Source organism: Lineus longissimus, chromosome 16 (genome assembly GCF_910592395.1).
Source record: "Lineus longissimus chromosome 16, tnLinLong1.2, whole genome shotgun sequence".
NCBI classification, from domain to species: Eukaryota; Metazoa; Nemertea; class Pilidiophora; order Heteronemertea; family Lineidae; genus Lineus; species Lineus longissimus.
The window spans coordinates 1,717,863-1,731,839 of NC_088323.1; the positions used below are offsets into that span (position 1 = coordinate 1,717,863).

Sequence of the window (13,977 nt, forward strand, 5' to 3'; positions counted from 1 at the left end):
CTTTCGATGAATGTGTTAAGATATAATCCATAGAGGCTGATTTGCCACACCGTGCAGTCAGCCTTCCATTAATGTCTTATCTTGAACCAGTCTACTATGGATTGCAAGCTTGTGCAGCCCATCAAAGTAGCTACTAAAACTTGGTTCTTTTTTTGAGACACCCTGTATATCGCAAACAGAGCAGTTACTGTCGTCTCAAGTTCTCCTTCCGGAGGATATGATCAGGTAGGAAAGATTTGTCATCGCAAAAAAAGTTGTTGATACACAAAGTTGGCTTCAGGTCTTGGAAATCTCCCCGAACACCTTTTTCTGTCGGAGAATATAAACAAACACAGCTTTGTGTCCTCGTGGCTGAGGTCGTGGGTCCTCGTGGCTGAGGTCGTGGTTTCTCTGTGGAGTAGCATGATGACATATTGGTTACAAAGTCAAATCTAAGCTGTGCCTGTCACTTCGTTCACAGAGTGACACGGGCACTTACGATGATGTCATGGAATTACCAATGCTGTATTTGGTAGAAGTTTTGGCTCTTCTGATGGGGCTTCCGAGAGATTAGAGCCTCGATGGGTGAACTCGGTCAACCAACTTGAAATTGATACCAAGAAAACAAGTTTTTCCACCACTTTTCTCAACAAGTGTCACGAGCTAATCTGGCACGCTCCCACTGCACCAGACACAATTGTCCATTACATTACAATGTGCTGTAATTAACATTAACAAGTTTTTAACTTATTGCTAATTAGTGATTAATTGATCATTGCGATACCCACCATTGTCTGACCCAATTAGAACCAGGTCATTAAAAAAGTTCATTAAGTATTTATGGGTGATAATTGGTGCGCAATTGTGGCCTAAAAATGGATGATAATATGGTTTGAGGGTGGCTGGTGAGATAATGATGTTGTTCGCAATGAAAATTAATGTAATAATTGACGATGGTCTCATGAAATATACTGGATGAATTTTGCTTTCAAACCGAGTGAAGTTTTGACATGTTTGATTGACACTCTTTGATTTTATGTCAATCACCAATTAGTCCCAATTACCCTGGTCTATCTGTCTGTGTGTTTAGTGACTATTGAACTGAGAACAGAACATCAAGTGGTGATATCACAACTGCTCATTGAATGATATCAGGACTGCATTGAACCTATTCCAAGCACATATATTGCTATGATGAAGGGCTCAAGCCTTTGGATGTGAGTTACGTGTAAGTAGCCCATGTATTCGAGCGGATGTTATGATTAACATTTCCTGATAAGGATGGCTACTTTACATCCGCGGCTGATTCATGAGAGGAAGTGGCGTGCAGACCAAGGTCTAACTCAACACTTCACACTCACGATCTTGTGAAGTTTTATTCACTCTGTAAAATCTGATCTAAATAACTTGAGAGTATACTGTACATACTAGTTAGGTTCTATCTGAAACAGTGAGTATCTCAGTTCTTGGCTGTCATGCAAAGTAATGTTTGCCATTTTTGGTCCTCATGAACCTGACCATGACTTGATCATGCAGTCCCGGGAGATTCTATATTATCATGAGATGCAGAAAACATACAGCTGTAAAATGAACATGTCAGTTGATGAGCATGTTTATTTGCTAATAGACATTAATTAGGGGCCGTAATGTTACAACTGCATTAGTCATCTCACCAACCAGATCTGACATTATCACAACTAGCGATAGATAGAGGCACGATACTGAAAGTCTATTATAAGCAAAGTATTATGCTGATTCTCCTGGTCATTTTGGTTTTCCCTGCTCCCTTCCCTGACCATGAGTTGGTGGCGAATCAAAACAGGGATTATGCGAAAGTCTACTTCTCATTGCCAATGTGCAGAGACACATTTTACCATCAGTTGCCATTGCAAAGAGCCTAGATGGCAGCACTGCATCAACTTGATTCAGTTCCCCATCCCTATCAATATCGCAGGTGCAGCTCTACCGGAATTTCGTTCAATTGGAACTGACACTTATAATCATGGACTGGGCCACCACAGAAGTGCCCCTGGCACAGTAATAAACTGTCTAACCAACATCAAGTTAGATCATAAAGATTTATCAGCGATAGAATTAAATACCTTCATTTAGGAATCCGAACATTTTATTCCGTTGTCAAATCATGTCATTGTTGATATATGCCCTTGGCAATATCCGAACAGACAATTTAATCTAAACTGGTGCTGTCAGGAAGGATACCTCCCAAGGTGGTGAACTACTGATGGCCGCTAGCTGATGACAACATTAGATTGATAATGATATATCTCAACATTTACGGCAATTCGTGAATTCTATACGACAAAAGTGCCTTGTTAGCATAAACGATTCTACCCCCCATGATATCTATCTCATATAGGATCATTATGACACCTGGTTGTAAAGGTCTTGTCTGGCGGAGCGTGGCCACCCTTAGGAATTCCAGGGATTGTCCCGCATCGGTCCAGACATGTCTTGTCTGTGTGGCTCCCGATAGCTTGTTCGTGGATTGTTGTACTTGATTGTAAGATGTGTGCTGTGGAGTATCCCAACGTGGAACAGATTGACCACAGTCACAATGGAAAAGTGCTTTCTTCACGACTGCCTGTAAGGAATCCGCACTGTTTTGAGATGAGATCTTATGTGAGGATCTCGTGTATATTTTCTTGGCACATCTTAAACGTATCCACTATACCATGATACTGTTTACAATCATACATGTTCATGTATATTTTTCTCATTGGATCTGCATCTACCGCAACAAACACCTTTGAATCTGGATGCAAACAATGCTGAAAGTGTTTCAACCTCCAGTCTTGTTCATAAATTAGGTGAAGAATTTTACAGAAAGTGGAAGCTAGAAATTTGGGATGATTCTCGGAATCCAAATGCTAAAAACAAATTACGCACTTATAGGTCCTTCAAAACGCAACTCTGCTGTGAGAAATATCTGACTTCAATTTCAAGTTTTTCTTTAAGAAGATCCCTTTGTTGTTTCCGCATTAGCTGTCACGATCTAGCCATTGAAAGAGGTAGATACAAAAAACTTAAAGTTGAAGAGAGGGTGTGTTCTTGTGATGGGACTTCAATAGAAGACGAGGTTCACTTTCTAACTGCCTGCCCAAAATATGATGCTTCAAGGAACGATTTTTTCTCAGTTATCAATGAGAACAACATCAACTTTTCAGGTCTCTCACCAGGAAATAAGTTTATCTGGCTTCTTTCAAATGAGGACCCTGGAATTTGTCAGAAGCTATCATCATTTTTACAGAAATGCTTTTCTGATCGCATAAAATAAGGACCTCCTCTCTCCCACCTACTAGTATCTACTCCAGGTTTGACCCCGGTAGTAGACTTTATATTGTTACTTTTGTCATGTATCCTTTGTATGTCTTATGTACTTTCAATCAAAATCATTGTATTTCTATTGTACCATGTGTACCTTTGCCCTCCGGGCCTTTTGATTAATAAACTAATTTGAATTTGAATTTGAATTTACCCAACCAACCAGCTGGAAAATCTGCAATCTTAAGAGCCTCATTACATGCAGGGATGCTATAATCATCAGTGATTTGACTGTTGCATACCTGAATTCACCTGTAACAGGCCTGATGACTAAGGCAAGAAATCATTGATGAGGTGATTACTATAATATTTCTGCTCGGCACTCTGCAGCCACTGCGCTGGTCCAAGCTAAGTTACTCCACCCTCTGATCCTCTTTAACTGCAGAGCCTGGCCCATCAATCATGTTGTCTTACTCAATCAAGGCTGAAAGTCCAAAGGCCTTTTAGTTTTAAAATCATGTTGTTGTTGGGTTTTTTATATCATTGGCATTCTCAAGTTTACACACGGCAGTTTCAGATGATTGACTAAGTGTGATATCTTAGATCTCTCAAGTCTTTTTGTGATATAAATATTTCAAACGGGAAAAAAATCCTGCAGAATACGTTGGAATGTTTACCGTTGCGCGTTCAGTTGACAAACGATTTGATTGGTGAGTGATAATCGGCTGTGCTGGATTTGAATATGTTTGAAAGATTGTAACGGATAACATCCAGGCCAGTTTAATGTTGATTTTATGGCGTTTTCTCTTGAATAAAGGGCTGTGGAGTTGAATTATCTCTCTGTAGTCACCTTCTAAGACGATATGTCTAAAACATAAAAAGGGCCACTGAATAATAGATGCACATTTGACTTCTTCCGTTAGGCATTGGAAGCTGTGGTCATGTGACTCTGGGGCTGAACTGAAGCTGCAGTGATACACACTATTGCTTTTAAAGAAACATCGCAGAAGAAGAAAAGAAGAAGGTTGATGTTGTATTCAGATGTCGTGAAGTCATCCCACTTGACTTTAGACCAAGCCAGATATCTTGTCATGGGCGAGTGATGACGTTATAAAGAGGTCTTGCCAAATGACTAAGACAGCCATAATAAACTGTAAAATTACTTTGAAAACATGACAGTCCAATAGAAGATTACCTTTAGTATGCCAATACTGGCCACCTTTATGATTTGAAGTGTCTTGGGGCCTCGGGACACTATCGCATATTTTGTATTGATCGCAAAATATTTATCCTGGAATGCGACTGATAATACGAGATGACTGTCCCATACACGCAAAGAAACTAACATAAGTCTGAGGGAAAGTTGAGTTGGTGGAGTGATTTGTCAACCTGGGGTTGTGGTAGAGGAGCCATGTGGCGGCATTACAGATGGGAGTATAAAGGTCAGTAGAGAACTTCCAACGCCAAAATAGGTGAAAATAGGTGAAGTTTTATCATTGTCATCTGCTGATAGCATGATTGTGTGTGCTCTTCATTGTTGATCAGATGTCACCTGAATATCAACGCTCTGTTGGCCTGTTGTTGACATTTCTCATGGTCAGTCTGATCGGTTTGAGGTGGTTGAAGAAAGTCTTTGAAAAGATCTGATGCGACACTCTCTATCTCTCACACACGCTGCATTGTCATCTTCAATTGTTGTTGAAGAGAAATCTCATCAGAGATTGAGAAACGAAGTATTAGAACATTGTTTTCTTGAACGGTCTAGGTACCAAAGGTCTCCATGCCATTTCCTAGTGTGTGGCAGTGCTTGAATGTGGCGAAGGTTCACTCAGATAGGATCTTTCGTTTGTGAGCATTTGATGGCACCTTTGGTCATCTTCATGCAAAAATTGTTGATCTAACAGACACTGGCAGTGTGAATGAGCTGCATTTGATTCTCAGTGTGTGGTTCAAAGTGAATTAGTCCCTTTGAAGAGTGCGGCACCATCGTGAATTCTTAAGGAGGTGTGATTGTGCATGGAGGGGGGCGTTCTGTCGCTCACTGCTGGTGTTGGCTGGCTCTCTTGGTGTTCGTTTCATGACATGCTGGGTGAGTAATCGGTCCTTTATATCAGGCAAAAGTAATTAAGGAAAGTCTGGATTAGCCCGGGAGGGGACCTCTCTTATTTGTGTTGGTGGTAGTTTTTTTTGTGCCGCAAAATGAATTGTGTGGATCGTCACTTTGTCGAAGACGATATGGCAGAGGCAAGCTTACTGTGGCACACTCTCACAGATAGATGCTGACCATATCTTCCAGCTGCCAGGGGTTCGGAATCCCTGGAGGATCACGCCTCCCCCCAATCAGCTGCCCTGGTGTGAAGTGTCTGATGCCAGCCACTATGGTGGAATGAACCTTAGAACCACCATCAAGTTGCTCGGATCCTTCTTGTGATAAACTCCCGAGTAGTTCCAGTGGCATGACTCATGCACTACTCCACGCGTTATCGATAGAATTGGCTTGGGATACGATTAACACAAATATACTGGCCTATCAAAGATAACTTGTCGATGTAACCTTGGTGCGGCAGATGCAAGGTTTGATGTGCTGCCAGGTTAACCAATGGTACCACTCTGGGCTTGGATGAGTTGCCTGATTTACGAACCAGGCCTAGTGCTGTGCGTGTGGATGAGCAATCTAGATTCAGACCTTTTAGACACATGCCGGGCTCCATGAGCTATGTTCTTCTCACCAGTACTTCAGGTATGATCTCATTGATTGAGTCAGCAGAGGTGTTTAAACTGCCCCAAGGTGCTGGTCAAGAGGATAATCACCCATCCTCAATGACCCGTTCCATGTAATTCGTCACAACAACCTCCATACGGCCCCAGCGGGGACCCTCTTGATGGCCCTTCTCTAATGGCAACCACAGCTATTATCTTGTCAAATGTGACCACCAGCAGTTCAGGTTTTAAAGCGTGGTAAAGAGGGTCCAAGACAGACATTTCCTGGTGGCATCCGGGGTAGGGCCAGGAATAGGTAGCAGCCCAGAGGGTCCTTGTCCATCAGAGTGGACACTAGTCAGATCACTGTAATTTCATTTCTTGAAGTTGACTCTGAATTCAATCAGACCCAGTTGTCCGTGTGAAGGGTTTAGGAGGCTTTCTCTTGCTATTCAAAGTTCTGAGTCTGTACCGTATCCTTGTCAATTGTCAACATCAGCAGGACACAAGAGCTCCTTCTATTCAATTCTGCATCACTTTCTCTCAATAGGTCACAACATCCTCATCCAGTTTGAAGGGCTTCCATGAGACCCTCAAGCCAGACAAACGGTGCAACGTCTGCAATTTGTCCCTCTTGCGTCTCGGTCATATGTCATGATTCATGGCATTGTTGGCTAATGCAATCGGATGTGGTTGATTTTAATCCCTGTCTGGGTGTGATGAGTCAGGGCGTGTCTCAAGGAACTCAGATAAATGTACACAGGTTCAGCAAGGTTAACATATCGGAGCACTTATGTCTTCAGTGGCCTTCCTTCTCGTAACTGAAACACAATGATCTTTTATCTCAGACTTCATGTGTTGGTAACAGAGCCCTAAGACTGTTAGGTCCCTATCCATCAGTCTGAGGGATGTCGTCTCTCTTGTGAATCCTGACTCTCAATTGTATCAAGAGATATCAGGGTCCTATCGATCAGTCAGGAGCCCAAAACTGTCATGTTTTTACCTGGATGATGTCTGGACCCCTCCTTGTCTATCAGTTGCATAATGAACATTAAGTTGTCACATCAGATATGATTGGAGGATGTTGTATGGGTTCCTTGACGCAAGCTCTCAGGGATATTAGGGTATTCAACTTTCGACCCTTTCTTGCCCATCAGTTATGTAACCAAACATTATAAGCTGTCACAGGCAGACGACATGGACAATGTTTTCTAGTGGACCTGGGTCAAGTCATATCTCGTGACCCCCGGAGATCTACAAGAATTATGATGTGTCTACTCTTAGTTCGAGGCAAGCGCTCTGTCATCTGGATCCCCCACCACATTTCACTTTCACAAACAACGCTCAAATCTCCTCGAGCAAAAACCTTCACGATCAATACATTGATGATGAATCTTTAGTCTGGCACACTTTAGGCTGGTACGAGGGAGTTGGGTTCCCATGGATTTCATGAGGGTCCATTGTCACATTACTGACTACAGTAACCCTCTCTTTGTTGTCAGGGGCAGATGGCGGCTGACTTGGTCAATTGACCAGTTGCCGGATTGTCAACACTGGTCAGCAACAATCCCACCAGCGCACGCCCAGTGGACAATGCCCATGTGGGCATCAGTGACGGTGGCCACCAAGCTCCCACAATGTCCATCACACCTTGGATTGTTTTCAGAGATAGCTGGCCTGATAATTCTACAATAACAGGCAGTCGCTATTAAATATTAGGCAATTTTATGGAATCGATGTTAGGTTTAAAGCAGTATTCTGTCATCCGTCAATATAAGTGTGACGGGAACTGTAATGAAAGGGTTATCTCGACAATCAGGACAACATCAACCGGACATTATGATGTCCACTGATATAAAGATGACACAATATTAGTCAATACTTATGCTCTATATTGGTCTCGAATGATCGTTAGATTGATATGGGTGACAAGGTTTGGGTCAAATTTATTGATGGATTAATGACTTGCGCACGTGCGTGGTCAGTTACCAACCTTGGAATGAGATGATATCATTGATTAAATGGCGGCAGTTGCTTTGACCAGACGCCGACAATCGCGTAACTCGCCAGCTCATTTGGTTTTGCATTGATGACAGTCCGGTCTGATTAATTAATAAATTCATGAATTGATGACAGGGCATTGTCTGTCCTTCAGTGAAAATTGCTTTTAACCCTTCATGCAACCTGGGTGTGAAATGTGAAATGTACAAGTCCTGGGAGTAAGATTGGCCATATTACAAAGTTTATGGTTCTTGTCCAGAGGGCGCTGCCTATATGGCCTCACAAGTATTGTAACCAGGATAGCGCAGGAAATGACACATATGGCTTTAAGTCACGGGATGGAGATGTGATCATCTCATCGGCTTCCTGGAGGTCAACATGAGACCAGAATATGAGCGAATAGTCATAACCATTATATCATTTATCAATTTTCTATCAGAAAAAAAGTATATTACAGATCTTTGAGGATGAAGCTGTTTCTCATGCAATGGGTTTTCCCGTGTTTGAAATGGCTAGGAGCTGGGGTCACTGGTGGTAAAAACCAATTACAGTCATTTATGTCTGGAATTATTGGTAAACCGTATGAAAGACCCATCCATAATTTTGTTCCAAAGTTCATGTGTGTCGCACATCGACTAGCTTGGTTACTGATGGAGTTGATGTTATTGTTTTTACTGCTGCAGTGACCTGGTCACTGATTTACATTGGGTGAAAGTCATTGATGTTCTCACTAATTGACCAATAACGGTCCCATGTAGCAATTGAGTTTCTCATCATTGTACCTTTTACGGCCTAAATCATATTTCATGAAAACTCCTCTATTACTGCCTATTAGCTGATGACTGCATCCCACCAACTGTTGGTGATAGCTGCCTTGCCAAGAAGCTTGCCTAAATGTCAGAGTTGAGCGACAATGTCATGATAAGGTTGGCCAATGATCTACTGGCATCCTAGCCTGACAACTCAATCCTTGCTTGTGACGGCCTAATCACTAAAACTGGTGGAATATTCAGAAGGGTTAACCATTTTGGGACGAGCAGAGTGTCCCAGTAAGGCCATAGTGGCCAGTGATCTACCAGCGTCCTAGCCTGACAAATCGATCTTTGCCTGCCACAGTCTGATCGTGGAACCTGGTGGGATATGCAAGACATTGACTCTTTAGGTAGAGGACTGTCCTTGCAAGGCCATGAGCAGAACTCCATTCATTGTACACACAAGTCTTCTCCCTCCCCCACGAGGAAATGCATTAAGGTGCACATGGAAGGAGCAATCATTTCCAAATAGTTCCTCAGTTTATCGGTTATCAAGCCCTCAAGATACATGTATGTCTGGCCATTTCTTGAAGCCAACATTTTCATACCTTAAAAAGTCTGGCCATGTCATGCCTACACTAAGACAATGTTGATCTTTCCATGCAGTCTGCCCTGCGGCAATAACAAACCAATATTGGGAAAACGTCAACAAAATCAGATAGACTCTGTGTAAACTGTGAATACATTTCTAAATTGCGGTGCATTCAGGATTTTCAATTGCCAGAACCAATTGAATTTGCCGATGTCAAGATGATAGCCAATATTTGGTGGCACTGAACCCAATTATGGTTAAATTTGTGAAATTGGTCGACCTCCATTCCTTAAATTGTTGAATGTTAGGATTTAATTCAATTATCATTGACATCGAGTGGATGCAAATTAGGTTGATATACTACGACACTGGGAAAGAGAAGTTTGACCCTTAAAGTGCTTTGCAGTCGATTTGTTTCTGACTGATGTCCGTGTTTTGAGTCAGCTGTCTCATGGGTCAGCAGGGTGTCCCAAAAAGCTTTCCCATCTTTGGTTCAATTTCAAACTTGAATGCTTCATGGTATACCTCCAGTGAGTTTTCAACTACTTAGTCATCGTTGATGTACATGTACATATAAACCTGTCATTCCTGTCCCAACCAAAAAGGACAAATATTTGGCAAAAACAACAGAGGAATTTGAGCCAAGACAAGTGTTAAACCCGAGGGCAGGGACACTTGACCTCAGCTGTTTTCCCTCATAAGTGACCCTCAACAAAGTTGGTCTTCTTTGTTGAACACTTGACCCAAACAGACGTCATATGTGACCCGCTCTACCAAAACTAGGCGCTTGTCGCATCGCAACTTGACAGGTTGATACGGACATTACCATAGGGGAGGCTCATCGCCATGGATAGGCCATAACCTTCTCCCCCCCCCCCCACATCCATGCCCTCTGATTTGATCCCCACTGATTAACCTGATACACCACTTCATCTCAAATCAGTTTGTTTCTGACATGATAGGTTTGAGAGTAATGGTTATGGTCACATCAGGAGAGGACATGCCATTTTCACATTTTTAGCAAATGCACCAAGAAAAAGGCCTATTATTTTGATAATTAAGATACAACTCAAAATGAAGTATCTTTGAGTGTTTTTTCCCACTTGGTAATGGTACCTTGGTATGCCATTCATTCTGGTCATTCACAATAGGATATGACCATTTTCTTTCATTGACATTCCATTCATAGAATTTCATTGTATGTATCACACAGGGGAGTGCCAAGATCCTGGTTGGGAGGTGCTGCACTCTTGTGGTAGAATATTTTCAAGAGCTGTCAGCTTACTGGTCTTGTTCAGAAAAGGTGTCAGCCAAGTTGTTCAAGCCAAGCCAAACAGTCCTTATGACCTTAACTCATTACTTCAAATGGAACCTTCTCAGTCTAATGTATGTCAACCATATGTCAATGTAAAGCCTTGTGACAGGTACCTAGGTCATAAAGTGCTCCATCTTCGGAGCAGATATCATGATCTCTCTCCTTGAGAATGCCCCCATCCTTTCCACACCAAACGTTATAACAGAAACAAGTGCGTTACCCAAGGCCTCAAACACATGTCTCTCACAAAAATCCTTCCTTGTGTATTTCTAGGCAATGAAGAGGTTGACCTTGACACGATTCTCGGCGAACTATGTGAGCTCGAGAATCAACTCAGCAACCAGAAAGATGAAATATCCGAAGCGACGCCGATGATGAAATTATCCGAGTCGTCGAAGCTACCCACTATGCATGACCTTGACCCCGAGGACACCCTGGAGGGCGTCATACAGCAGATAAACCAGCTGACCGCTTCGGCACAGGACCAGCAGGTGGACAGTGCTACTGGTAAGTATCTCCTTCATGAGCGATAGTGCATCAATTGTGGCCTTATGATACTGGTTTTAGTTCCAAGATTTAAGGCTTTGCATCCATCGTCGGCCAGGTTTACCATCTGTTCTTTGGCATTATAAATGCGCATCAGTGCAGTTTCTAGTTCGAGCTCGAGTTTGGCCCAGTGACCCAGTGGTCTTCTGATATTGATCAGCTTGCTCTGAACTCTGACGTCACAGCGCTTGCTCCAGAGTTGTTGAAGATCCAACATCGTAGCTTTTGTACTTGTCTTTACAAAAGAAGAATCGTTACAGATGAGAGATTAGAGCGAGCGATCAAAAAATCATCAGAATATGAGAAGATAATGGATCCCAATACTGTTGATATGCGACACCGATAAGAAAGTACAGGTTCAAAGGAGTAACATTAGTTATAGCAAAGCACAATCAATGATGTTTACAAAGATGAATAAGCTAGACTTTAGCATCCTCTGTATGTGATCTGACAGTAGCAAAGGATTTCTGCTTTAACATTACTGTGATCTCCAAACTGATTAGCATGCCATTTCAAACTTAAGGGAGCCCCGCAGCAGGCAGCATTGTGCACAGTATGTCATATAGCTCTGTATCACGTTGTAGCCCCTGGCTGTTCGGGATACCAGGGTCCTTATTTCTCTCCTCATTAAAACACTTCAGGATGTGGCAACTTTCTTAGCATCAGCACCATGGGGAAAGTTCATGTTTATCGGTGCCGTTTCAAAGAGGCACATCACGCACTATCCAGTGGAAGTCTTCCTGGTTGTTAATCCAGGCCTTGGAATAGACACTTTCAGGCAGCAGAACTCGGGGAAGATAATAGTTTCAAATTGCCGACATGCTTAACTCTGTGTATGTCTCCGATAACGGCAATGTCTCTTGTGTATTGAACCCTTAACTTGTGTCGCTCGCACAGTCGATGGACAATATCTGATGCTACCTGATGCACGTTCAGCTCGACAAAAGACGACATCAATTACAACAAGATTATCGCAACAATACGTCTCCTTTTAAACGTTAGTTTCTTTTTGGGCAAAAGGGTAAAGAGCATACGCTTGCATGTCTTGACATAATTGCGCAAAAATCTAAGCATCTAATGGGATTAGGAAAAGGTCATATGTTTGTATTTTTGTGTTAATCTTCGTCGCATCGAAAATATATCGTCACGATGACGCCTGGGAGCATTTTGATACGGGCACCGATCTGCTTGCGATCATTCCTCGTTTAGCGACGCTGGGTGCATTTTGGCAATGGATGACGCTTGGCAGTTCTACATGGCGCCCCTCACGCGGAGGGTCTCGATGGACGAGAAATATGGGATGTATTCCTTGTGATTTTGACTCCTGTGTGTTTCGGTGCAGATTATTTTGGGCTACAATTATTGCCGAGGAATTTTGATGTGATTTTGATTTGCCGGGTTTGGTGGATATCAATTGCACAAGCTCTTGGAATGGACTTCCTTATTCACATTGAGTGATCTAGTCAGTTTCAGTCCTGTTTCTGATCAGTGATCCGCTGGATAGATATAATTACGTTTTCGGGACAGATAATCTAAACATTATCCAACAGACTTCACCCTCTATTGGTTTAGTCGATCAAAATCATGGCAGGTTTAAAAGATCTTCCTGTCATGGAAATGGGGGATTACTTCCATATAAGCGGCGGTCTGATCCCGTATCCCCATAGAAAACTCAATTTATATAAAGGTAAGGCTTGAAATAAAAATGACTGTGGTTCCGGTAAACTGTCCTTTCCCTTTTTTTCCTTCTGATTTTTCCGCCTCTGATTTTGTTGCTTTATGAATATCCGTTAAGTCCTAATTTAACATTGTTCCTCGGAAAAAGTCATAAAAATAATCTGTTTTTCATCGTAATAGTCATTACTTAGTGAGTGGGAACCTCAAAATATGTTGGGCTAAAATCAGCCGAGGACAGAATGACTTGGGTGATATGGTGCCAATTTTGAAGAATTGTCAAGTATATATCATCTTCACACCTCACCAAGAAAAGGCATGTTACTGGTACGACCACAGCTGTTTTTATTTGAAGTCTAATCCTAGTGGGGCGGTAAGAAGGAAGTACGGCAGATACCTTTGTCCAGAAAGAAGTCGGATTACCGGTACCTAGACCAATGTCATCACCCAACAAAATATGTTTTTTGATTGCTGTCTGACCAATTTCACAACTTTTCTATTTCAGAATCGATGGCGGGTTCCGACCAGTACATCACGGAAAAGCAATCGAAGCGTCAAAGCCAGGCGTCTCATTCCTCGTCAACCTCGTCCAAAGGTCAACCTGAACCTCTCAGTGAAACTGACCGAGACTCGGCGTTTATGGAAAATGAATCTCTACCATCCTCAGAGTCGTATTTGTCGGTTGGGACGACGTGCAGTAACCAGAGTGTTGATAGCAACGCCACCATGGCCACAGGGATGAGTTACAGTGAAGCCAGTTATCAAAGCGAAGAGGTGAGATTTTATACTTTTGCTCATTTGTAAATATTTGTGAATCTTGTCCGTTGATGATCTTTTGTAAACATTGCTGTGAGACACAATCTAAACACTGTTTTGAGGGATAAATTAGTGATTGTTTCCAATTTTTGCAAGATTTTACAAACAAATGTGATTTACAAAAATTAAAATTGCAAAAAATATTTTGATTGGAAAAGCTAAAATTTCGTAGTCTGCAAATCTGGAACTGAGATTCAAATTCTTTAAGAAAATTGTCATTGAGGTCTCTGAGAAAAACATGATTTCTTTGAATTGAAATGATTTCTTTAAATTGAATTGATGTGAAATGATTTTCACTTATACCAAAACAAAAACTAAAG

At 42.0% G+C, this 13,977-nt stretch overlaps 1 protein-coding gene across 5 annotated transcripts in view; it reads left to right on the forward strand.

Annotated features, from left to right (window-relative positions):
• Window positions 1-13,977, forward strand: part of LOC135500117 (uncharacterized) — a 46,101-nt gene that overhangs the window by 19,338 nt on the left and 12,786 nt on the right. For 4 of the 5 annotated variants that reach the window (XM_064791330.1, XM_064791333.1, XM_064791332.1 and 1 more), the window contains 2 exons: window positions 10,895-11,128; window positions 13,347-13,615. In XM_064791330.1, the coding sequence (XP_064647400.1) occupies window positions 10,895-11,128; window positions 13,347-13,615 (503 nt within the window). Of the gene's footprint in view, window positions 1-4,555; window positions 4,704-10,894; window positions 11,129-13,346; window positions 13,616-13,977 lie in introns of those variants that run through there. The other variant, XM_064791334.1, reaches the window with a different exon arrangement.